This window comes from Leopardus geoffroyi, chromosome A2, assembly GCF_018350155.1.
Source record: "Leopardus geoffroyi isolate Oge1 chromosome A2, O.geoffroyi_Oge1_pat1.0, whole genome shotgun sequence".
In the NCBI taxonomy this organism is placed as follows: domain Eukaryota; kingdom Metazoa; phylum Chordata; class Mammalia; order Carnivora; family Felidae; genus Leopardus; species Leopardus geoffroyi.
In genome coordinates this window covers 96,313,121-96,340,005 of record NC_059331.1, presented here as the reverse complement: position 1 = coordinate 96,340,005, position 26,885 = coordinate 96,313,121, and the positions used below count along the sequence as shown (strand labels likewise).

General features: G+C 39.8%; 1 protein-coding gene and 1 pseudogene across 3 annotated transcripts in view; both read left to right on the top strand.

Moving 5' to 3' along the window:
• Positions 1 to 14,862: 14,862 nt before the first annotated feature.
• On the top strand, positions 14,863 to 16,419 carry LOC123607643 (annotated as a pseudogene).
• A 3,262-nt stretch (positions 16,420 to 19,681) lies between these two features.
• Positions 19,682 to 26,885, top strand: part of FAM133B (family with sequence similarity 133 member B) — a 31,263-nt gene continuing 24,059 nt past the window's right edge. The window contains exon 1 of one of the 3 annotated variants that reach the window (XM_045494771.1): positions 19,682 to 19,826. In XM_045494771.1, coding sequence (XP_045350727.1) covers positions 19,803 to 19,826 — 24 coding nt within the window. In that variant the 5' untranslated portion in view covers positions 19,682 to 19,802. Of the gene's footprint in view, positions 19,827 to 19,934; positions 20,176 to 26,885 lie in introns of those variants that run through there. The other 2 variants (XM_045494769.1, XM_045494772.1) reach the window with 2 other exon arrangements.

Here is a 26,885-nt window from a genome sequence, read left to right as displayed (position 1 = left end):
CATTTGAGGGCTGGTGCTAGAATGTGCCTGATAGTTTCTATATGATAATTGTTGTCTTAGGGCCCAGGCATTGTGGGAACCATAGTGCATCGTGAAGTTGTAACAATCCCATTTAAGAATAAGAGAGAAACCTGTCCATTTCAGCATCATAAGCTATCATGTGGCAAAGGTAATAAAGCCCTAATCTTACAAACTTAAAAACACAATACCCAGTGCATTGGCACCTCCCACTTTGTCTCTCCTTGAAAGTGGATAAGAACCCAAGAAACAGAGAACCTGTTTTAAACAAGACGTTGCAGCCATTTCATCCCTCTGTATTCTCATGAATTTCTCTCAGGAATCACACACTAGGAATGGCATACTTTTCATTTAGCCCAAGGTGTCTTACTAAAATAAAAATAGTTCAAAATATTTACCTAAGAATAGAATCTCAGCCATTTAGTTTTAAGTAAAAATGAAAATTTCAGAATGCACGGGATGTTAATATCTTAAAGAAAATGTACACCTCTCAATAGAAATTTATCATTTGACTCCAGAACGCGGTACTGTCCATCTTGATGGGGGGGGGGAAAAAACAACCAAATAGTACCAAATATTTTGAATCTTAAATTATGTATTTAAATTGAGCTTTTAACTATATGCCTCTTAAGGTCAGTAATGGCAGTCCTCATGCCATTATGGAAATTAAAATCATGTAAGCTTCCTAATGTCACAAACATATTAAAATTCTTCTTTCCAAAGAATTGCTTTTAAGTGACAACTTGGCTATTTTTATGATAAGCACAGAAGAGAGTGTCTCACATTTTCCAAAAGCAGGCTTTTGTTGCATAGTCAGGTCTAGGAAAGAGTAATATTAAAAGTTAATAAGCTGCTGTAATTACTTAATTGTGTTAGTACAGTAACTATAGAATATTCACCTTGGAAAGAAAATGTTGAGACATTATAAGTTCTTAGGTATTGACAGAATTCAAAAGAATGCATGTTTTACATTGTGACACATAAAAACAGTGTCTTTATTTTAAAAAATAAAGATGGTAGCATGATTTCTAAATCTTTAAAAGGCAAAATAATGGACAATGGATAGAGGAAATTCTAGAGAAAATGAAGGTATTCAAAGAAGGATAGTTTCAAAGTTAGCTATATTTTGAAGGATAAATATTTATTAGCAAATATATTGTAAGAATTTCTATTAAAGTCATCCGGCAACTATGAAGTTGATAATGTTCCAAAACATGTTTTATGGAAAAGCCCTTCCAAGCAGTTACCATACTCCTTACTTCGTGGGAAGAAGCAGCCATGTGAAACTAACGCTTGTTATGCAAGCCTAAGAATGTTCACTGTAAATAATAATAATAATAAATTTTAAAAAGGCACATATTTCCTGTGCCACCAAGATTTTTTGAAAACTGGTAAAACCCAAATCCTTGATCATATGCACTTGATACATTCAGATGTATGATATGGAACATAGCTACATGTTTCCACAGTAGAAAAACTTACTGAGACTGCAAAAGCCTATCACGCAATAGAAGTCCCCAGGTAATTAGTAGTGGTGTTCTCTTCAAAAGCGTACGAAAATAGCATTTTCATTTCTTATTAATGTAATTTTCAACCTAGTTGTGTTACATACCTATATCTCAAGCATTTCTGACTTGTACTTTTTCAGAAAATAAGCCACAATATTCCTTTGGCCTTTTCTATCTTCTGACCTTTGTAAACAACAGAAATGTAGAAAGAGGAGGGGTCTGATTTTTTAAATGTTTTTTTTTCCTCAGTTTGTTTGTTTGTTTTAATGACGTACGAATCAGCTCTTCAAAACGTTTTGTTTCTTAGCATTCCCAGGGAGTTGAGATAAATGAATGAACTTCCATCAACATATTTATGTTTCCTTGATACTGGTGCTCTGGCTGTCAAGAAGAAAACAAGAGCCTCTTGAAAACTAATACAGGCTTTTTTCAATCATCTGTTTAAATATTGTTACAGCAGTTTGAAGGTTATATGGTAGGAAAGTGAGATGATTTTTCTTGGAAACCTCTATTTTAAAATTCACACTGTCCTAAGACATGGGCTTTCTTCTTTTATTCCAGTATTTTCCACAAGGTGGCACTTTGGGGCTGGGGGCCTGGGGGTGGGGGTGGGGACTAGGGAGGGGGAAATCTGAGCAAAGCTAAAGAGGTACTTCTAAAAACTTCATTCTAACTTTGTTTTTCTGCACATATTTTACTCTTGCTTAGCACTTGTTTGTCAGGATGATGAACAGTGTTCATAACATTCTATAACTTAAATATTTTAGTTGTTAGCTAGGTTCTGAATGATGATCTGCAGGGAAGTTGTTCTTGATAATGGATAATATACCCATTTTGATCATTTAAGTGCATCAAGAGAGCCTAATCATCCATTTTTTCAAGAAGCATTTTGTTAAGGTATTTAATTACCTTACTTTTATAGGTGCAGAAGTTACAAGGATGTACAGGCTTATTAGCTAAAAGGCAACTCTCATCTGTGAGCAGGGTAGTTTTGTTAGGAATGTAAAACTCCTCCAGTGGCCTCAGCCAAAAATACCTATGCCCACTGTCTGCTGTTCTCATATTTCCTACCATGATGGTCTTTAAACACTGATTAAAATTTTAAATCCTAATTTAAAGATCAGATGAGCAAAGAAGTAACATCAGTATGTAAGTACACAAAACTATTTTTTTCTAAAGAATTGCCATGCTGAAGTACAGCCCTTAAATGCTAAAAGACCTGGTAATTTTTTTTTTACATTTATGTAATCACAAGTGTAAATACACAAGAAATTCTAATTTTTTAAAAGTTCTGTCCAAGCATGTGAGCATAATAACCTAGGAATATATTTACATAAATCTTTAATTTCTCCATTAGTGAAATTCTTTGGCAACTACATACACACACACACACACACACACACACTCCTATGTTTTAATTCACAGGTCTGCTCAGAGATGCATTACCCCCAGATGATTTTAGTTAATTTTAGAAATCATTTTCCTCAATAAGTGTCACAGAAATTTAGGAGGAAGGAACTAGTACTTTTCAGAGTTTCCTTATTAGCACGGCATAACAGAAGGCAGTTTATTCCTTCCGAGTGGCAGAAACTCAATCCTGCCTGCCTAATTTTCCTGCAGAGTAGCGGGCAGGCGAGTCTCACTAATTCATACTGAATCAAAATGGGGCTGTCACCCTAGGGGCTGTCAAAAGCTCTTAGGGAACCCAGGCTCGTCCCTCTGCTCAGAATCCCACCGAAGTAGATTCCAATTTAAGCCCCTAAATGGAAGGCCGAATTCCAACCTCGAGTCTGTTATCGGTTGGGCCAGTCTGAACTCTATTTGCTCGCGGTGAACACTTGATACCCACCTGAAAACCCTCTGGGAGCGCTGCGCCGTCACTCCGCCCCTTTGGCCGCAGAGTGGCAGTGGGCGGAGCTGGCTGGGTCCCGCTCGCCGCTCACCTGTTAGTGCCTGAGATGACGTACAGACCCGGAGGGCTACTGTCCGAGGTCCATGTGCCCTGCTGCTGTTTCAGAAGCACCTGTTCTGCCGTCTTAGGAAATAGAATGCCCCTAGAAGCAAACGGGTGTCTTCTGTGCATAAGTAAGTACAACACAATTCTTCGAAAGTTCGGGTATAAAGAGATGCTGGTCTGTATGAAGCGTCTACCAGGCATCTCTCAAGCTCTAAGCTCAGCTTTTTTTTTTTGTTTGTTTGTTTTAAAGAGAAGATGTATAATTACAGGAAAGATTTTTTATTTTTTTATTTTCTATCATTCTACATATACGATGGCGAAAGATAATGCGTGGAAGAGTTTTGTTTTGAAAATGTGTTTATTTTCTGCTTAGGCAAAAGCTCCTAACTCTTTCGTTTCTGATTTCTTCTTTTGTTTTTGTCGAATAGTTAAAGGTATGTAAGCAAATTATCTCATGTAGTGTAGGGGATTTTCCTGTTTGGAGGAAACTTTTGTGTGAATTGTTTTGTCAAGCAAATAATCAACCCCTTCTCTACTTGAGGAGTTTGAATTGTCACATACAGGTTTCCTTAAAGGGGGCACATAACTGTACATATTGCTATAAAGAACTGTGACCGTAGCACTAATGAGCAAGCATAGAGCCCCACACAGTTCATTTAATTTCTAACGCTCTGTGGTTTCTGGCCAAATTCTGTTGACATGCTTAGGTTACGGTCCTGAAGATACCCTTTGTACCCTTAACTTGAAGTTTTCTACTCTTAAGTAATTGAGATGCAATAATATGTATTAGCTAGCAATATTTCTGTGATCACCAGCAACTCCTGATTTAACCTAGAAGTCTCTGAATAATTAAAATAAATCCCAGCAGTGATACATTTCTTGAACCACCCTCCGCCCCAGGTGCATTATATAGCTTGTCATCTTGGTCCTGTGTTTGCAACAATGTATACGTGAATATTAGAGTTCCTCACTTAACTTTGTATTCATGTGTTTTCCTATGACCAGTAATAAATATATTAGTTAGTACATGGAATAAATAGCAGCAACGACACCTAGAATCAGCACTTAACAAGGTGGGGAATTTCTATTTCAAGTTGTTCTGCATTTGCGTAAATTATTTCTGTTATTATTCATGTATGTTATTTATTTCTGAATCACACTAGTCCTGTGAAAGTGCGCCTTAAAGGAGATGGCATTAGGATTTGCATTTAATGTTCATTACCATGGTCTTGATGGAGCTAAGTAAATTAAAATTAGACTAAGCCCCGAAATAAGCTGCATGCATTTTAACATGATTAGTAGAACTTAAGTTTGTAGGTGTGGTATTTTTGTATCTAGGTGTTTTATCATTATGTAAAGGAATTCAAGTGGAGGACTTTGTAGCTTTTCTTTTGTCAAATATGCGTATAGTATAGTGTGAAGATACAGCAAAAATTAAAACTTGAGATACAAAGCATCAGATACTGCCTTAATTTAGGGACTCTGCCAGATGGCCATCAGAGTAGAGGCCAGGCAGAGACAGGGGCTTGGGTGGTGCCTCCTCTTACCTGGCCTCGAGAAGAAGCTTCCCCCTGATATCTGGTGCCCTTCTGGTATCGTGTGCCATAGTGGGAACAGGTGGTACTGTTGCAAGAACAGCGTGAGAGTTTTCTGTAGAAGTAAACTGTCAGCTTGTGCCTTGAGGCTTCCAGAATGTGTCGGATGGAGAAGTTCAAGTTTCTGTGCTTCAAGCACCTTGGTTTTGTACAGAAGCGATTCACTCTGGTCATAAAAGCAAGGACTACATGTACAGTAGTCAACAATGGATTTTAACAACCGACAGTCCCCAGCACCTCAGAAGCATGTTGCATTTCTGGTATTTTAGGTTTTGATCTGAAGGTTAATTGGCAAGTGTCTGGTATAGAAGAACAGTAGGTGTTAAGAAAAGCACAATATCGGTTCCCGTAGAAATTAGAACTAGAGGGTTTATAGGATTATCAGGTCAGAGATGTCTAAATGCATGTTTTCACTGTAAAATGTAGTAGCATAGTGTCTTTGCATTCCCATAGGGCCTAGTTAAAGCTTTTATTCGAGGTTTTCAGCAAAGCTGTCATACCCAGTGAGCTTTTTCTTTTCTTTTTTCTTTGGTTTTTTTTTTTTTTTTTTTTTTTGGACTTATAACAGAAAATGTGTTAACCGTAGGGAAAAAAAGTCTTAATTTGGACACTTGACTTGTTGGTTTCTGTGTTTAAAGTCACGGTTCTGGAGATGTAGAGATTGTGCATGTGCATGTGCACGTCCGATACTAATCTAGGCTGTGTGAACCAGCCCAGGATAACCGATGTCCTCCCAGGCCCTGCATCCTTCCTCCCTCCCTCCCACTGCTCCCTTCCCCTGACCCGTCCAGGCCTGTCTGCATGGTGCTCTTTATTCTCTTCGGCCACTCTCTGGGCATCAGGGACATGACAAGAGAGATGCTTTAGGCATCACGGGTGTGCCTGCCCAGGCTTGGCCACCACTTTTACTTGACCTTTGGCTGGGCACAGAGTGTGCTCACAACACCAATCACAGATACCCTCTAGCATGTTTGTATGCATCTTGATTTCCAAACCAAGTCCTCTACAGAGCATTCAGTTTTGGCTGTGGTACAAAGAGAAAAACTAAACAAGACTATAAACCACATTCCAGGCTGCTGTTTTCTATCCATCTACAGGCCATACTTTTACTGTATTTCTTCATACTTGAAACTCATTCTGCTATTTTGATATCAGGGTACAGACTTACAAGGGTGCATGTTCCTTAAAGGTGCAAAATTACTCTCATTCCGTTTGCTCATGTTGCTACAGAATGCTGTTTTGGTGCTTTGAGTTGAGCAGGTCAAAGAAGCAGTGTGGAAATTCACTGCCTGGAACACAGTCTTACAAGAATGTTGGCAGATGGCTTGGTGTTAGATACTGCTTCTGCTCTTTTCTCTGTACACAAGGTTGAAAGTTACCACACTGGCCTGTCAGGTTCACCTGGGTATCCTTTCTCACAGAGCACAGAAACCCTGTGCTCTCCCCAAATGTGGGTGCGGTGCAGCTCTCTGAAAGCAGGGACCTTTCTACATACCAGATAATTTAGCCCCCAAAGAAAAAATGGCTGTGGGTGTAGACAGGGGCAGGATGGGAAAGGCCCTCTCACTCTAGCAACCATCCCTCCATTCCGTACAGAAAGCTCTCCTGGGGCAACAAAAAAAAAAAAAAAAAAAAAAAGAAAGAAAGAAAAGAAAAAGTGAAAGAAAGCTTATCTGTTAAGATACCCCCTTCATAGCATCCTGAGCTAAATGATCTCGCTTCTTTCCCTTTAGGTAATTTGAAAAGACAGGTCAGTTTATCTAGACTATTCCTACCTGAAGAGGAAAATAGAAAAGTAGATTGTTTGTATCATGTAAACTATGTAATCCAAGGACTACCAAAACTTACATTAAATCCCCCATCACTAGAAATCTGTTTAAGTAGCTCAAGTAAAAGATGCTTTATGACCGGGACTGCCTGAGGTCAGAGGCAGCCATTCTAGCATGCGCCGTACTCTGAGACTTATTTGGAGAGAGAGAACTGCCAGTGCTGACGCTGTTACTGTGGCCAAGGTAGCACGTCAGAAAATTCAGAGGGTTGCAGATCACAGATCCTTTGGAAACTGGATGTCTTACCGGGTGCTAGAATGCAAATTTAGGTATTTATTGTCAGATAATGGAATTCATTGTTTTATAAGAATTAGTGTTGAAACGTCACTGTCCAGTTCATTGTTTTCACTTATGCACAAGCGAAATTGAAGCAAAAAGAGCAAATGGTTTGTATATTTGTCATACCTTTTGTATTTCTTACAATAAAAATATTGGTAGCAAATAAAAATAATAAAAAACCCAGCAATCTTAGACTGCTTTCTTGGAGACGAATTACTATCCTAGCTATTTTTCTTTTTACTTAACGTAAAATGAATATAATTACGGTGAGTAAAGTAAGTTATAATTAAATAGCACATTTTAGCATGGTGTTTTCAACTTTTGTTACAAGAGACTCCTTTTCAGGCTTCAGACGTGTTTAAAAACTAAATAGCAGCTCATTGAGCTTAAAGTTTCAGTAACAAATGTTTAATTAGCTCTTACTAGTTGACATGCTAAACTCTGACAACTCAAAAGTAAGACATGGCAGTCCTTTCCAAAGCTTATAGATGGGGAATGTGAAAAGGTTTGTATGACCAACTGCTGATAATCTGGAGATGAGCAGAGTTTTCCCACTGGAAATGATGCTTGAGTGGACTCAAAACCAAAAGTCAAGGTCTGCCAAGCATACAAGCAGAAATACTTTGCATTTGTAAAGGCATGCAATTATGAAAGAGGGAGCAGGAAGATTGGTGAGGCCACCCTGGGGGCAGTGGCTGTTAACATCTGGCTCATAACCTACAGAAAGACCTATAATCTCACAGCATGATCTATTATACACACATGTGCACGGATCCACACATACATGTACTGGAAACTTACATTTCACAAAATGATGCTGGGTGCCCCACATGTTCTCTTTTCTATTTTGTTATTCTCCACTCTGAAAATACTGGTGGCAACTCACTAAACTGATCCCATAACCCCACTAATAGGCCATGACTTACAGTTTGAAAACAGTCAGGGGGGATGGGTATATGCAGGAATCTGGAGGTGATGTCGAGAAGGGTTTAATATGCCATATAAAGGAATTTGGAACCACCAAAGGGTGTTAAAGAGGAAGACAATTTCTGTTAATGTGTGCCTCTTCTTGTTCGACTGCTTATATACAGAGTGACAGATGAAGCAGCTACTGAGTTATTAACACAGCAAATCAGAAGTGCTGCTTTCTCATTCATTCTCCTCTTCATGTATGATATCAGGGTTTTTTTTCTATAATTTATTTTTTTAATAATTTGCATCCAAGTTAGTTAGCACATGGTGCAACAATGATTTCAGGAATAGATTCCTTAAGCCCCTTACCCATTTAGCCCATCCCCCTTCCCACAACGCCTCCAGCAACCCTCTGTTCTCTATATTTAAGAGTCTCTTATGTTTTGTCCCCCTCCCTGTTTTTATATTATTTTTGCTTCCCTTCCCTTCTGATCATCTGTTTTGTATCTTAAAGTCCTCATATATGTGAAGTCATATGATATTTGTCTTTCTCTGACTAATTTTGCTTAACATAATATCCTCTAGTTCCATCCACATAGTTGCAAACAGCAAGATTTCATTCTTTTTGATTGCCGAGTAACACTCCATTGTATATATATATACCACATCTTCTTTATCCATTCATCCATCAATGGACATTTGGGCTCTTTCCATACTTTGGCTATTGTTGATACTGCTGCTATAAACATTGGGGTGCATGTGTCCCTTCAAAACAGCACACCTGTATACCTTGGATACATGTCTAGTAGTGTAATTGCTGGGTCATAAGGTAGTTCTATTTTTAATTTTTTGAGGAACCTCCATACTGTTTTCCAGAGTGGCTGCACCAGTTTGCATTCTTACCAGCAGTGCAAAAGAGATCCTCTTTCTCCGCATCCTCGCCAACATCTGTTCTTGCCTGAGTTGTTAATGTTAGCCATGTTGACAGGTGTGAGGTGGTATCTCCTTGTGGTTTTGATTTGTATTTCCCTGATGATGAGTGACGTTGAGCATTTTTTCATGTGTCGGTTGGCCATCTGGATGTCTTTGGAAAAGTGTCTATTCATGTCTTTTTCCCGTTTCTTCACTGGATTATTTGTTTTTTGGGTGTTGAGTTTGATAAGTTCTGTATAGATTTTGGATACTAACCCTTTATCTGATATGTCATTTGCAAATATCTTCTCCCACTCTGTTATTTGCCTTTTAGTTTTACTGATTGTTTCCTTTGCTGTGCAGAAGATTTTACTTTGCTGAGGTCCCAATAGCTCATTTTTGCTTTTGTTTCCCTTGCCTCTGGGGACGTGTTGAGTAAGAAGTTGCTGCGGCCAAGGTCAAACAGGTTTTTACCTGCTTTCTCCTCAAGGATTTTGATGGCTTCCTGTCTTAGGTTTAGGTCTTTCATCCATTTTGACTTTATTTTTGTGTATGGTGTAAGAAAGTGATCCAGGTTCATTTTTCTGCATGTTGCTGTCCATTTTTCCCAGCACCATTTGCTGAAGAGACTGTCTTTGTTCCATTGGATATCCTTTCCTGCTTTGTCAAAGACTAGTTGGCCATACATTTGTGGGTCCATTTCTGGGTTCTCTATTCTGTTCTATTGATCTGAGTGTCTGTTTTTGTGCCAGTACCATACTGTCTGGATGATTACAGCTTTGTAATACAGCTTGAAGTCCGGGATTGTTGATGCTTCCTGCTTTGGTTTTCTTTTTCAAGGTTGCTTTGGCTATTCGGGGTCTTTTCTGGTTCCATACAAATTTTAGGCTTGTTTGTTCTACCTCTGTGAAGAATGCTGGTGTTATTGTGATAGGGATTGCATGGAATATGTAGATTGCTTTGGGCAGTATTGACATTTTAGCCATATTTTTTCTTCCTATCCAGGAGCATGGAATATTTTTCCTTGTGTGTGTGTGTGTGTGTGTGTGTGTGTGTGTGTGTGTGTCTTCTTCTATTTCTTTCATAAGCTTTCTATAGTTTTCAGTGTATAGATTTTTCACCTCTTTGGTTAGATTTATTCCTAGGTATTTTATGGTTTTTGCTGCAATTGTAAATGGGATTGATTCCTTGATTTCTCTTTCTGTTCCTTCATTATTGGTGTACAGGAATGCAACTGATTTTTGTGCATTGATTTTTTTCTTAATATTTTTTTTCAACGTTTATTTTTGGGACAGAGAGAGACAGAGCATGAACGGGGGAGGGGCAGAGAGAGAGGGAGACACAGAACCGGAAACAGGAAACAGGCTCTGAGCCATCAGCCCAGAGCCCGACGCGGGGCTCAAACTCCCGGACCGCGAGATCGTGACCTGGCTGAAGTCGGATGCTTAACCGACTGCGCCACCCAGGCGCCCCTGTGCATTGATTTTATATCCTGCAACTTTACTGATTATGGATCAGTTCTAGCAGTTTTTTGGTGGAATCTTTTGAGTTTTCCATATAGAGTATCATGTCATCGGCAAAGAGTGAAAGTTTGACCTCCTCCTGGCCAATTTGGATGCCTTTTATTTCTTTGTGTTGTCTGCAGAGGCTAAGACTTCCCATACTATGTTGAATAACAGTGGCAAAAGTGGACATCCCTGTCTTGTTCCTGACCTTAGGGGGAAAGCTCTGTTTTTCCCCATTGAGGATGATATTAGTGGCGGGTCTTTCATATATGGCTTTTATGATCTCAAGGTATGATCCTTCTATCCCTACTTTCTTGAGGGTTTTTATCAAGAAAGGATGGTGTATTTTGTCACATGCTTTCTCTGCATCTATTGAGAGGATCACGTGGTTCTTGTCCTTTCTTTTATTGATGTGATGTATCACACTGATTGTTTTGTGGATATTGAACCAGCCCTGAATCCCAGGTGTAAATCCTACTTGGTTGTGGTGAATAATGTTTTTAATGTGTTGTTGGATCCAGTTGGCTAGTATCTTGTTGAGGATTTTTGCATCCATGTTCATCAGGGAAATCGGTCTACAGTTCTCCTTTTTTAGTAGGGTCTTTGTCTGGTTTTGGAATCAAGGTAATTCTGGCTTCATACAGTTTAGAAGTTTTCCTTCCATTTCTACTTTTTGGAACAGCTTCAAGAGAATAGGTGTTAACTCTTCTTTAAATATTTGGTAGAATTCCCCTGGAAAGCCATCTGGCCGTGGACTCAGGTTTTTTGGGAGATTTCTTTACTGGTTATGGGTTGATATCAGGTATTTTAAAGTAGTCCTCCAGAATTCCCTGGGAGCTTTCAGTAGGACTTGCCTTAATTTTGTGCAACAGGTCCTGAATTGCATCTAAATTTTAAAAATTTATATGAAATATTCAGGAGGGATCGTACAGAAAGTCAAGAATATGGCCTTTATTGAGAAATTGAAAGTTTGGGGCGCCAAGGTGGCTCAGTTGGTTGAGTGTCTGACTTCAGCTCAGGTCATGATCTCACGGTTGGTAGGTTCGAGCCCGGTGTCAGGCTCTGTGCTGACAGCTAAGAGCCTGGAACCTGCTTCGGATTCTGGGTCTCCCTCTCTCTCTTTGCCCCATCCCCACTTGTGCTCACTCTCTCTCAAAAATAAATAAATATAATTTTATAAAATTGAAAGTTTGTAGTTTAAGAAGTCACTCATATATGTTTCCACAAACTGTGGGCATCAACAACCAGGTTTGACTGGACCATTTTCTTCAAAAGCAGCACACAGAAAGATCCTTCGGTTGAGCTCTAGTTATCTCTGCTGTGCTCACTTAGAATTTCATTTTATAAAAAGCCCAAAGGCCTTTGCCACTGATTTTTGCCCTTTGAAGTGTCAGCCTAGTTTACTGCTATCTAGGGAAGAACTCCCAGCAGGGATGGGCCCCAGGAGATCATACTTGTTCTGCAAATCCCCCCTTTCCTGGATGGAGCAGATTGGGGAACCATAGCATCCCAGGGGATATGGGAACAAGAGACTGTGCATCCGTCTCTTCTATGTCTGTGAGTGCTATCTATAAATTCAGAGCTGCAAATAGCTGTATTTCTCCCTGTGTACACAGGGGATCATGGGGTGCTGATCCGTGGAGATCGAGATGGTAGAGTGCAGAGACTGGATCCAGACAACCATCTGGCTCCTTTTCCCCAGGCTCTGAAACTCCCCATATCCTTATAATGAAGTCTGTCTCTAGCTTTTTTTCTTTTCTCCAATTAACTTACGTAGCTCAAGTAAATTTCTATCAATTGCAGCAAAAATCCTAACCCAGCTCCCTCTCTCCTCTATCAGTACTATAAGTTGAGGTCGCTGCTCTGCACTGTAATTTCAAACTATTGAAAAGCTAAGTGCAAGAGTAGTATCCTTATTTAAATGTGGATAAAAACCATGATAGTGGAGCCTGCAACTTTTCAAATGGGGATTCCCAGAAATCTGGAGTATAAGGGGAGAATACAAAGCTACACATAAAAAGATCTACATTCCTCAAACATCAATTTTCTTAAAAGAGAAAAATGTTTCATTAAGAAAGACGCTATTTTCAAAATAACATTTAAGAAGACTGGAATAGAATGCAAAATTAAAATTTTATAATAATATAGATGACTTCAAAGACATTTCATGACTTCAGTAACTGCCTGGGACTACTACATCAACAGACCCCACCCCCTACTACAATTCACTCTCCTGCAGAACATTTAAGAACACTTGTAATGGGTCCCATTGTTCTAAATCCTGTACCTCCTTTGGTCCCCATGATTCCTCATTGGAAAATGACATCTATTATGACAGTGTATTCAAAAAGCTGATAAGGAATGTCAAGTTCACTCCTATTCACTCAACATCTACTGGCCGCAACCTTTCAAACAGCATATGATACAAAGATGCAGAAGTGTCAAAAGTGATGGTTTGTGATAAAAGACCCTCCCTCCTGCTTGTTGGATTTCATTGTGATACAGTGTTACTTAACTGTATGTGCAGCAAAATAATGGCGCTCTCAGGGAGAGAACAAGGGAGGCAATTAACATTCAAGGAACCACCTCCTGAAGTGCCAGACATTCTGACATGCTATACAAATACAAATTATCTTATTTCCTGAAGTCATTCTCTCCAAGTCAGAAGTAGATGGTGGTGTTGGCTTCAAACAGTCCTGGCATACGATTGCATATAACACACAAGAAAGAAATATGAGCGTATGCTCTAGGGTCTAGAAGTGAATAAGTGAATGAGTTTCCAGTGACCAGACGATTTATATGTAGCTGGTGAAATAAAATGATTACACATTGACCATAAAATAACTTTAAAAATGCAAAAACTAAAGGAAAAAATACGTTTCTTAAAAACATACAAATTCTACCACCTAGATAAGACTACTGCTAATATTTTGATAAACAATTTCTAGGTACCTAACTTTACAAAGATACATCAATGTAATTTTATACCACAGAAATGGGCTGTGCACTCCAATAAATTGTGCTTTGGGAGTTGTTTGTTTATTTGTTTACATAATATCCTGGATAATTTGTCATTTGAATAAATACAAATTTACATCACCCTTTAGTATGGCTGTATAGTGTGCCATTGTGTAAATGTATTCTAATTTACTTAGTCGATCCCCTATTGATAGACCTTTCTCCCCAGCCATCCCGTTGTTTTGTATATGAAACAGTGCTTCCATGAGCAGTACTATGAATGCATCTATTTGCACACATGAGTTAGACTTAAGTCATCTAGTCACTGGAAACTCATTCACTCATTCAACATTTATTGAACCTTTACTCTGTGCCAAGCACCTTTAAACTCTATAGATACAGCTGTGAACAAGACGGCACTTGCTCTTGTGGAGCTAACATTTTAGTAGGAGACAGACAATAAATAAATATGTGCTCAAGATAATTACGTGATGATAAGTGCCATAAAGAAAAGAAAGACGTGATAAGATAAAAAGTACTTGGATCGTGGTCGGCAGGAAAGGCCCTGTAAGAAGCGTTGAGTTGAAGCATAAAGGAAGAGACAGGAAACCAGGTGGAGTACTGAGCGTACAGGCACAGAAAGGAGGCTGATGTGCTGAGGGCATAGAGAGCAGAGCCAGGGGAGAAGAGTAGTCAGAGATGAAATTAGGGAGGTGGAGAGAGAATGTTAGACAACCTCTTCGAGAGACTTTTTTACGTAAAAAAAAATTTTTTTTTAATTTTTTTTTTAACGTTTATTTATTTCTGAGACAGAGAGAGACAGAGCATGAGTGGGGGAGGGGCAGAGAGAGAGGGAGACACAGAATCCGAAGCAGGCTCCAGGCTCTGAGCCGTCAGCACAGAGCCTGACGCAGGGCTCGAACTCACGAACCGCGAGATCGTGACCTGAGCCGAAGTCGGACGCTTAACCAACTGAGCCACCCAGGCGCCCCCCAAAAAATTATTTTTTTAAAGGAAAAGACAAACCACAGATTGGGGAAAAAAGATCCAAAAATATATTCTGGGATCGGTATTCAGACAAATGATCCAATTTTTTAAAGTACTTATTTATTTATTTATTTATTTAGAAAGAGAGAGAGAGAAAAAGAGATAATCCCAGGCAGGCTCCATGCCCAACATGGAGCTGGATCTCACAACTGCGAGATCATGACCTGAACCAATATCAAGAGTCAGTCACTTAACTGACTGAGCCACCCAGTGCCCCATCCAAGTTTTTAACTGAGCAAAAGATTTGAAATAAAACTTCACCAAAGAAGATCATAGGCCGAAATACATAAAATAAGTACCTGAAAAGGTGAACAACTGCATTAGTCATTAGGGAAATGCAAATTAAAACCACAGTAAGATATCACTACACACCTCCTAGAATGGCTAAAATTTTTCAGTTTGACAACTCCAAGTGTTGGTGAGGATGTGGACCAACTGAAACTCTCACCATTGATCTCACCAATGCAAAATGATACAGTATGCTATTTTGGAAAGAGTTGGGAGTTAAACATACACTTACAATTCAATCCACCAACCTCACTGGTAGTTATTTACTCAAAGAAAATCAAAGCATATGTGCACACACTTATATATGAATGTTCACAGAAGCTTTATTCATAATAGGCAAAAACTGGAAACAATCCAAATGTCCACCACGATGTCAATGAAGGAGCAAATTGTGATTTATAAGTACAATGGAATACTACACAGCAATAAAAAGGGGCAACTGTTGCTACACACAACACAGGTGAATCTCAAAAGTATCATTAAGTGGAAGAAATCAGACACAAAAATATATCTCATATTTGATTGCATTGATATGAAATTCTAGAAAAGGCAAAAAAACATACTGACAGAAAATAGATCAGTCTCCCACCCTGGGAGAAAGGGAAGGGAATTAACTGCAAGAGGGCACAAAGGCACTTTTAGAGAAATGAACACATTCTATATTTTGACTGTAATGGTCAAAATATAGACTAGGCATTTGTTAAAATTCAACAAACTGTATATTTTAAACTGGTGAATTTTATTATATGTAAGGTATACCTCAATCAAGTTAATTTTTTAAATTAAAGGTGTTCTCTTTCATTGCTAGCAAAAGTCAACCTGAAATAATTGGCAAAGAATTTTTATAGCTTGTGAGTCACCTCAATAGAGATGGGAACAAGAGGAGAATTATAGTAAAACTGTAACACGTTGATTTAGTTGAAGCTCTAATGAACATCAGGAATTTTCCTTTCTGACTCACTGTGCTTGGTAACTTCCACTGCCCCTGCCCATTAATAGTAATGAACCATGGGTTTACAAAAGGAAATGTAAGTAAAGTAAATGGCTCCCTTTTGGACGAATCGCCATCTTCCAGTAATTCACCAAAATGACCAACACAAAGGGAAAGAGGAGAGGCACCCGCTATATGTTCTCCAGACCCTTTCAGAAAACAGGAAGTGGTTCCTTTGGCCACGTACATGCCTATCTACAAGAAAAGTGATATTGTAGACATCAGGGGAATGGCACTATTCAAAAAGGAACGCCCCAGAAATGTTACCATGGCAAAACTGCAAGAGGCTACAGTGTTACCCAGCATGCTGTTGGCATTGTTGTAAACAGACAAGTTAAAGGCAAGATTCTTGCCAAGAGAATTAATGTACATATTGAGCATAGTAGCACTCAAAGAGCCAAGAGAGCTTCCCGAAGTGTGTGAAGGAAAATGATCAGAAAAAGAAGGAAGCCCAAGAGAAAGGTACTTGGGTTCAACTGAAGTAACAGCCTGCACCACCCAGAGAAGCACAATTTGTGAGAACCAATGGAAAGGAGCCTGAGCTGCTGGAACCCATTCCCTATGAATTCTTAGCATGATAATTAAAAAAAAAAAAAAGAGAGAGACCTCAAGACTATAAATAGATAGATGATAGGTAGACAGATAATAAAGTGAATGGCTATTTGGTTTTCGTGATTCAAAATCTTTAAAAAAATGTATCTTTTTTATATTTTTTGCAGTGAGAAATACACCTGTTTAAAGCACAAGATGATCATGTTTACTGGTCACTGATTTCTCTCTGTGTAAGTAAAATCACATCCAGAACTGACATGGTGAGAGAGGAATCAGAAAGGGGGGTTGATTCGTTGAGCAAAATTTTAATAAAATAAATCAGAAAAGAAGGCTATATGGTGAAAAATATGCCCCCCCAACACTTCAACTCACTAATACTATTATAAAGTAACCAGCAGTAAGAGTTTAGTGTGTAAACTTTCCAGAAATTTTCCTGGGCATATTCAAGCATATATATGTAATAAGTTAAACCATATGATTGCCATTCATATAGGTTAGAAATTGCTAAATATCAACAATTTCATATGGTTCAACCAATATATCCTCTTGTTAATGCACGTGCTCTCATATTCTATATACTCTTTTAAAATGTTCTCTCTTAATAATGTATCATGGCTATTTTTCCATATCAATACATACAGCTGTACATCACTTTCTAAATACCTGGGTAGTTTGCCATTGCATGGATGTACCATACTTTATTTCACCAGTTCCTTTGTAATGGATATTTACCTTGGTTCCTGTCTTTTCCTGTCTTTTCCAATTAAGATAGTTAGATAATCACATGGCTATGTCTTCAAACATGAAAGCTCCATGCTTCCATCTCAAGTCTAGGGATATGCCCACTCAAACAACGAACACTTGCGTTTTGTGGATTGGGTTTCTGTGTCTCTGTTGTTGAAATTCTTATATACCCACACAACAACAATGAAAAGTATATAATATTTAACTACAGTATTAAATATGGATACAGATCCAAGTCAGTCCAAGTGTATTTAATGTTAAAGATGCCTTTTGAGTTAAAATCGTTGAATGCTATTCAAGTTGAAAATCCCTGTACCAGCGAATAATAATAATAATTATTATTATTATTATTAGACCATCACTATTTGGAGCTTTGTGTTTTATCATTGCTCAAGTTATTCCTTTATTCAAAAACTTTGTCTGCAGAATGAAATAAAACTTCTTCCCTTAGCCTCTAGCTACAATGTACCTTTCCAGCCTTGCTTCCCCACCCCCCCAGCACATTTGGTCTATGCTGCCACACCTGATTACCTTTCCTTTTACTCAGACTGTTCCCTCTGTTTGCAGTATCTTTCCATTTCAGCTCCTCTGTGGGAGTTTGAGTTTGTCACCTTCCCAATCCACCTGTAATGACACTTCTCAATTATCCCTCATCCTTCAAAGGCAGTGTGATATTGTAAGGAAAGTATAGGCTTTCAAGTTTGTCACACCTGTATTTGAAGCCCCAGCTTCTCCACTTTCTAGCTATGGGACTTGGGGCAAATTACCTGGCTTATCTTAGCCTCAGTTTTTCTCATGTGAAAAATGGAATGCAGTGGCTTAGTTCTGTCTAGAACATTTGGGAGGGTTATAAGGTCCATAGCTAGAAGGGAAATGTGTTTATTAGCAAATCACACTGTACAGAGGAGGTATAAAGCATTTCTTTATTCTTCTGATTGAGTCACTGTTAGTTACATCCTGAGAAGGCCAGGACCAACCCTTTCTTTATGGAGCCCACTCAGGTGAGCTCCCAATTGCTCTGGCCTTCTTCATTATTTCTACGGGTCATTTTCCTGTTTCTCTATCCTCCCATGGCATCCATGTACCATCTGGAATGTGCTGTATACATTACCAGAGGGGGAACCATCTACAAGAAACAAAAAAAATTTCTGTTGGATTATATCATTATCATATTTTAAAAATCTCTGTACTCTGTATAACCAGCCAAAGGAAGTCAAAGGTAAGAAGGAGCTAAAGAGAAAAACTATTCTTTCACAGATATCAAAATGCTTATGTTGGAGCACTGGAAATAATATCTATGAAGTTTATAGACTATTAAAAACACTGTAAAGTAGCCATGAAAAAAAAAACTTTAATATTCACAGATTCCTGTCTTCCTCTTGTGCATACTGGGAAGCTGTCTTTGGTGGAAGTCCTCAGCTTAAATCAGGGGTAATGGAAGAGGAGGAGGAGGAGGAGGAGGAGGAGGAGGAGGAGGAGGAGAAATGAGACTAGAGGACCAATTTACAGTAAAAAGCAAAATGAATTACTCAGGAGAATGAACATCTAGTGGGGAGTAGAACCACCAATGGCTGCATTTAAGAGAGTTTGGGAAATTTTTGAGAGAAAATGGGAGTTGGCAGCATCTGTTGTGCAATGCAGTATGAGAAAGGGGAGAGAGAGAGATGGAAATTGGGAAAGAGGGGTGTTTTTGTTTTTGTTTTTTAATGTTTATTTTAGAGAGCTTGCGGATGGGGAAGGGGCAGAGAGAGAGGGGGAAGAAGATCCAAAGTGGGCTTTGTGCTGACAACAAAGAGCCCCATGCGGGGTTCGAACTCACAAGCGGTGAGATCATGACCTGAGCCTAAATTGGACGCTCATCCGACTGAGCCACCCAGGCGCCCTAGGAAAGATAATTTTAAGGAGTGCTCATGTATATAATGATATAAGCCTATTTTGCTTTTTTTCAAGAGTCCAAAAAAGATTAAAGTTGATTTTCGATTACTTTCTAATGACATTGTGCTTAGATGGGCCCAGAGTGGCCCAGCTCTCACCATGTCGATAAATACTTGGCTCCTTCTCTGGAACTCAGATCACCTCCCTTGAAGTTTTAGTACTGTACTTACGTTATTATGACACATCGTGCAATAAAGTTGGCTCTGTGTATGTATATCCCCTAGCAGGTTGTAGACAGTCCATTTGAAAGCAGGTTTGGTGTGTTTTAATCATCTTCGTGTCCACCATATCCAGCTTCCCATCACCTAGTCTATGAATTGCCCACCGGCCGGACTCTGTGAGGGAACATGTCTGTCCTGGTCTTCACTTTACCGCCAGCACTTGCACTATGTTAAACCCACAGTAAGCGTTGGGATAATCTTTGTATCCCCTAGAGTAAGGATTTCAGCGCATAAGGAATGGAAGAGAGTAAAAACGTCTAAGCCGAGTTGGTGAGAACGCAGTACAGAAGAGCAGTGGCGGCCGGCCCGGGGCTGGGTGGTAACGAACAGGAATCCGCCAGGAGAAGCCTGGGAGGAGCGGGTGATCGCCGGCGCCCTCCTCTCCTCCACAGCGGCAGGTGGCGCTGTGGTCGAGTGCGGCCGCTAGGTTCGCGAGGCGCCTCTCTCTGGGCAGGGTGGGGAGTAGGCAGAAGGACCTGCGGCGGGCCCATCTCGGCCGCCTCTCTGGCTTGATCTTCGTCGGCGTCTGACTGTGCGCTTAGTCCCGCACCATGGGGAAGCGGGACAATCGAGTGGTGAGTACTGAGTGGGGAAAACAGTGGGGCGACGCGGGGCCGGCGGCAGGGGAGCAGAACCCCTTGCTCTCCCCGACGGGGCCTGAGGGTCAGCGGCGTCGCTCGGACCTCGAGCCGGGAGATCCAACTCCCCCCATCCCCTTCGGCCCCAGACGCGCGTGCGCCGAGCACGCAGTTGGCGCTTTCGGGCCCCCCACTCTCTGTCCCCTCTTTCCTCTTCCCGTGTCCCCCTCTTTTTTTCAACCCCGCCGCACCTTCTGGCAGTGCTCCCTAGCTCCCTTTCCTCCGGTACTCCGACTAGGAGTGCCCAGTTTTTACAGCTACAAGGGCTGGAGGAGTTCTGTCTCCTGTACGTTTGTCGTAAGTCTGAGGCCCACGGAGGCCCCGGGACTGGCCCCCTACCCGGTATGGAAGATCTGGCTCCGCGCCCCTGTCGTGCGCACGCTGGTGGGATGGAGGGGCGGAGGCCTCAGGCGCAGCTCCTTTTTCTGGGCTTGCTGCGCGCCTAGTTTTAGCGGCAGGTAGACTCCCGTTTGAGGACCAGGATCGAAACATTTGGCTCCGTGTCCTCAGCGCCTAGCACTGCCTGGCACTTAGTAGGACCTGTGTAGGAATGAAGGGTGAAAAACAATTGCCTTTGAAGTCAGGTATAGACGGCAATGTCAGTTTTGGGCCCTCAGGGGTCGGGTGACTAGGATAAGTTGCTTTTCTTCTCTGAGCCTCTGTAAAGGGGCATTAGTGTTATCCACAGCTTTGCAGAATAGTTGAAACCGCAAAAGGCAAATGGCCAGAGAACGTTTGGCATGGAAGTTGTTCTAGTAAATGAGATAAAAGAGACACAGGAATGTAAGAAATAACATAATGCAGTTTCGAAGTTCTTGAAGGCATTCGAAAGAGAAGGTACTTTGGACAGGAGGAGATGGGAAGAAGGCATTCTAGATGGCTACTAGGTTGGTTTGGAAAGTCTGGATTATAAATCAGACTGGATGGGCCGTAAACATTAGGGATTAACAATAAACTTTGGTTGCAGCCTTCAAGTTCCTGGATTTGTGATCGACTTTTAACCACCGAGCAGCAAAATGAAAAAAAAATAAATGCAGTTAAAGTTAGTGTACTAAATTGGGGTGCCTGGGTGGCTCTGTCACTTAAGTGTCCGACTTTGGTTCAGGTCATGATCTGTGGTTGGTGGGTTCCAGCCCCATATCGGGCTCTGTGCTGACAGCTCAGTACCTGGAGCCTGCTTTGGATTCTGTGCCTCTCTCTCTCTCTGTCTGTACTCCTCCTCGCTCATGCTCTGTCCCTGTATCTCAAAAAAATAAATAAACGTTAAAAAAGAGTTAATGTACCAAATTTAATGAACTTTTATATTCAATGATTATTGCCTTTTTGGGTTGGGAGGGCTACTAAAAGAGCTTTACTTTTATGATATGGTGACATTTCTTCAAAACATTCATTTTAATTTTATATACTACTCATAATCAAAGATGTTTAGGAACCACAGTGGTGAACTTTGATTACAATGTTAAGGAATGTTCTTTTCTCCTGCTTTCCCAGTTGTGGGTCAGACCTTGTGGTATCCAGTTTCTCATAGGGTTGAAATGGTGTTCTGATGGAGCATCCTTATTAGGTTTGAGGTGTTCAGAGTGTTTTGACTCTTTAAACTGTGGACTTGAAAATTTAGAAATCACCAGACCTTGGATATGGTTTCTTACAGAGGCCTAAGATGTTTTGTCTTTGTTTTACTTAGGAGACGTGTTGCTTTACACATACCTTTAAAGCATTTGAAACTTTTCAGATTAGCTTCATTTTACTAGAACATTTTGATAATAACTCTGGGCTCTACTTATTAGTTGGTATGCTTTTGTGGCATAGAGTGTTCTGGTAACATTTTATTTGCAGTTAAAAAGTGGAAAAGAGGGATGCCTGGGTGGCTTAGTCATTTGAGTGTCTGACTTCGGCTCAGGTCATGATCTCGAGGTTCATGCGTTTGAGCCCCCGTCGGGCTTTGTGCTGACAGCTCAGAGCCTGGACCCAACTGTTTCAGATTCTTTGTTTCCCTCTCTCTCTGCCCCTCCCCTGCGCGCTCTCTCTCTCTCTCTCTCACACACAAATAACATTAAAAAAAAATTTAAAGGTGGGAATGAAAACATGAAATTAAGATTTAGAAGACAGATTGTCTAATTTTGTGTTCTCGTTGCATGGAGGAGGAGATGGAACTTTTTTTCTCCCAAATTTTTATTTAAATTCTGGTTAGTTAACATATAGTATCATACTGGTTTCAGGAGTAGAATTTAGTGATTCAGCACTTAAGTATAATACCTAGTGCTCATCATAACAAGTGCCCTGCTTAATACCCTTCACAGGTTTAGCCCATCCCCCACCTCTCTCCATCAACCCTCGGTTTTATTATCTTTCATTAAGAGTTTCTTAGGGTTTGTTTCCCTCTCTCTCTCTTTTTTTTAATGTTTATTTTTGAGAGAGAAGGAGAGGGAGAGAGAGTGTATGTGATTGGGGGAGGGGCTAAGAGAGAGGGAAACAGAATCCGAAGCAGCCTCCAGGCTCCCAGCAGTCAGCACAGAGCCAGATGTGGGGCTCAAACTCATGAGCATGAGATCATGACCTGAGCCAAAGTCGGATGCTTAACCGACTGAACCATCCAGGCTCCCATTTCCTTCTCTTTTTAACCCCCTTCCCATATGTTCATCTGTTTTGTTTTTTAAGTTCCACATAAGAGTGAAATCATATGGTATTTGTCTTTCTCTGATTGACTTATTTCGCTTAGCATAATAGAGTCTATCACCATCCATGTTGTTGCAAATGGCAAGATTTCTTTCTTTTTGATGGCTCAGTAATATTCCTGTGTGTGTGTGTGTGTGTGAGAGAGAGAGAGAGAGAGAGAGAGAGAGAGAGAGAGACATCTTCTTTATCCATTGGCTATTGTTGATAATGCTGCTAGAAACGTCAAGGAGAACATACCCCTTCGAATCTGTATTTTTGTATCCTTTGGGTAAATACCTAGTAGTGCAATTGCTGGGTCCATAGGGTAGTTCTATTTTTAACTTTTTGAGGGACCTCCATACTGTTTTCCAGAGTGGCTGCACCAGTTTGCATTCCCAGCAACAGTGTTAGAGGGTTCCCCTTTTTCTGCATCCTCAACATCTGTTGTTTCCTGTGTTAATTTTAGCCCTTATGACAGGTGTGAGGTGGTATCTCATTGTGGTTTTGATGTGTATTTACCTGATGATGAGTGATGTTGAGCATCTTTTCATGTGCATGTTAGCCATCTGGATGTCTTCTTTGGAAAAATGTCTATTCATGTCTTCTGCCCATTTCTTTTTTTTTTTTTTTAATTTTTTTTTTCAACGTTTATTTATTTTTTTGGGACAGAGAGAGACAGAGCATGAACGGGGGAGGGGCAGAGAGAGAGGGAGACACAGAATCGGAAACAGGCTCCAGGCTCTGAGCCATCAGCCCAGAGCCTGACGCGGGGCTCGAACTCACGGACCGCGAGATCGTGACCTGGCTGAAGTCGGACGCTTAACCGACTGCGCCACCCAGGCGCCCCTCTTCTGCCCATTTCTTAACTGAATTATGTGTTTTGGGGTGTTGAGTTTGATAAGTTCTTTATAGATTTTGGATACTAACCCTTTATCAGATATGTCATTTGCAGTTATCTTCTCCAGTTCTGTAGGCTGTCTTTTACTTTTGTTGATTGTTTCCTTCCCTGTGCAACAGCTTTTTATCTTGATGAAGTCCCAGTAGTTCATGTTTGCTTTTGTTTTCCTTGCCTTCCGGGACAGTGTGTCTCGTAAGAAGTTGCTACAGCCAAGGTCAGAGAAGTTGCTGCCTGTATTCTTCTCTAGGATTTTGATTGTTTCGTGTCACACATTTGAATTTATTTTTGTTTATGCTGTAGGAAAGTGGTCCAGGTTTATTCTGTATGTTCTGTGTGGTGATGTCCAGCACCATTTGTTGATTCTTTCCTACTTTTTCAAAAATAGTTGACCATAGATGGAACTGTTTAAACTGGGACCAAAACTTGGGTCATTTGGTACTTAGTTCAGTATATCATAACTTTTAGGGTTTTTTAAAAATGTTTGTTTATTTGTTTGTTTGTTTTGAGAGAGAGAGCACACACATGAGCGGGGGATGGGCAAAGAGAGGGGAGAGAGAGAATCCCAAGCAGGTTCCATGCCCAGTGTGGAGCCTGGTGCAGGGCTTGATCCTACAACTGTGACACCACAACCCCAGCTGAAATCAAGAGTTCAGTGGACTGAGCCACCCAGGCACCCCATTATAACTCTTGGTTTTAAATAAAATGAATGTTTGCCTCTGAAAATAATGGCATGTTTTTCTTCATACATTGATGCTAAATTCATAGTTCTAAAGATGATAGAATTGCTTTCTAAAAAAACCATAAAGTCCAGGTTGAAAGTTTTGTTGTTGTTTTTGTTGTTTTTTAAAGACTTACTCTGGGGTGCCTGGCTGGCTCAGTCAGTAGAGCATGAGACTCTTGATCTCAGGGTTGTAAGTTTGACCCCACGTTGGGTGTAGAGATGACTTAAAAATAAAATCTTTAAAAAAATAGATTTTTCAGAGCAGTTTTGAATTCACAGCAAAATTGAGCTGTAAGTGCAGAGAGTTCCCATGTATTCCATGTGCACAGTTACGCACAGCCTCCCCCTACTTGCAACCCTGCTCTGAAGGGCGTTGTTATAGTTGATGAACCTCTCTGGCCACATCATTTTCACCTGAAGTCCGTACTTTACATTAGGGTTCATTCTAGGTATTGTACATTCTTGAACAGTTATTTTTTTAACTGAACATTTTAGTTCTCAAGATTTATGAAGAGCTGTTAAATTCATAATGGCCACCCTTTGTCCTCATTGTTTTCCAGAAGTTTCATGTTCTTTTTGGTTACTTTGTGCCCTCTAAAACAGATGTATCCTCTAGATAAAAATAGGTAATCAAAATAACAAATGAAGTTCTGCACATTTTGTTCTCACATTGCTCTTTTCAGTACCTGCCCACTTACTTATTCCTTCAGTTTGATTTGCTATCCTGAATTTCAAAAGCAAATTGCTTTGTTACCAAACTCATGCAGCAGTTTGGAGCCACAGACAATTTTAGTTATATATGAATACAAGTATTTGATTTGTAAGGTCACAGCATTTAATATGATTAAGTCATAGTGAGACAGTTCAAGAAATTGCACAATTTCTGTGTTTTAACTGGTGCCTAACCACCCAGCCCCTTAATGTTAAGAACATTGTTTTTAACACTGCTGCATAATAAGCAAAAAGGCTTTATCTTTGTAAAATTAATTTTTTTTGTTTTAAAAGCCTTTCTGTTCATAGTAAAAAGAAGCACTGTTGCTTATTGATTATGAGCACAGACCATCAAGTGTTTTTGCAAGGAGCCTGGCATATAAGATGTCTTTAATAAATATTGCTATTTTTAAAAAAGTTTTATTTGTTTTGAGAGTGCTCACATGAGCAGGGGAAGGGCAGAGAGAGAGGGAGAGAGAAAATCCCAAGCAGGCTCCCTGCTGTCAGCTCAGAGCCCCCCAATGAGGGGCTTATGACCTGAGCTGAGATCAAGACCTGGATGCTTGAGAAACTGAGCCACCCAGGTGCCCTTTGCTGTTTTTTAAAATAAATATTACTGTTATAGTTGAAATAAATAATTGAGATATTTGGAGTGTACTTAAGCGAACTAAGGATAGTGTTTATAATCAAAAGCTTATGTTAAGCCTATTACATAGACAATGATAGCTCTTGTAATTGTATCATAAGTTGTCTGTGATTAATAGTCTTAGGATGTGAATATACTATTTTACTATTTAATTTTCCTCTGAAAAGTAAACCGTAAGACAGACTGTATGTACTTGAGGGAAGCAATTTCACAGTAGACATAACATAAAAATGTTAATGTACTTTTAAGATACATGCAAGTATATTTGAAGACTGTAAAACATGGTGAATGTGTTACGATTTTTTTTAAGTAGGCTGTATGCCTAAAGTGGGGTTTGAACTCATGACCTCGAGATTAAGAGTCACATGCTCTACTGACTGAACTGGTCAAGCGCCCCCCAATTTCTTTTAATTAAATTGATAAGTTGTCACTGTACTGTTTGTGAATTTTTACTTGAAAACAGTTCAGCTCTTGGAATTGGAGTGGCAGTATTGTGAGTGAATTTTTCTCATTTTGTTTACCTTTATTATTATGATAATGTTTGTGTGTAGTTTTTTTGATTTTTTTCATTTATAAAGGTAATGAATTGTTGTTTTTAAAAAATTTTTCCAGGGTATGAAATGATGAAAGTGGACATCTGTCTTTATATTTTGATGCATATAGATATTTTATCGATTTATTTATTATGTTTTATTCATTTTTTTGGTAGAGAGAGACAGAGCATGAGCAGGGGAAGGGTAGAGAGAGTCAGATATAGAATCTGAAGCAGGCTCCAGAGTCTGAGCTGTCAGCACGGAGCCTGACACAGGGCTCGAACTCACGAACCCCAAGATGATGACTTTGGCTGAAGTCGGATGCTTAAACTGACTGAGCCACCCAGGCCCCCTAATGCATCTAGATTTTTAAAAAATCTATAGTTGTTCATTAAAATGGCATCTTATATTTTGGCCACCTGCTTTTGCTTCACATTTAGGAAATCTCAGACATCTTTCCATATCAGAAACTATAGATCTCTCTTTTTATGGCTACATAGTATTTCATTTTGAAGGTATATTTTAATACATAATTAATGAATCTCAATGTGATGGCTCTTTGGGTGTTTTCAGTTTTCCCTATTTTAGTAATTTAGTTTTGAACATCCTTGTATATATTTGCATTCTTTGGAAATAAACAGTTTTTACAGTTTTAAACTTAAGATATTTTGCTGGTAAGTGCTACTAAAATTATGACATGGGACCAAAGAAATGGGAAGGTGATAGATATCTCCTGTTTTAAAAATGATGAACTTAGCTTTGCACATATATTTGCTTCTGGTTATTAGGATTGTCAGTGTCATTATTTGGGCCACAGTTCCTCTATTGCAGC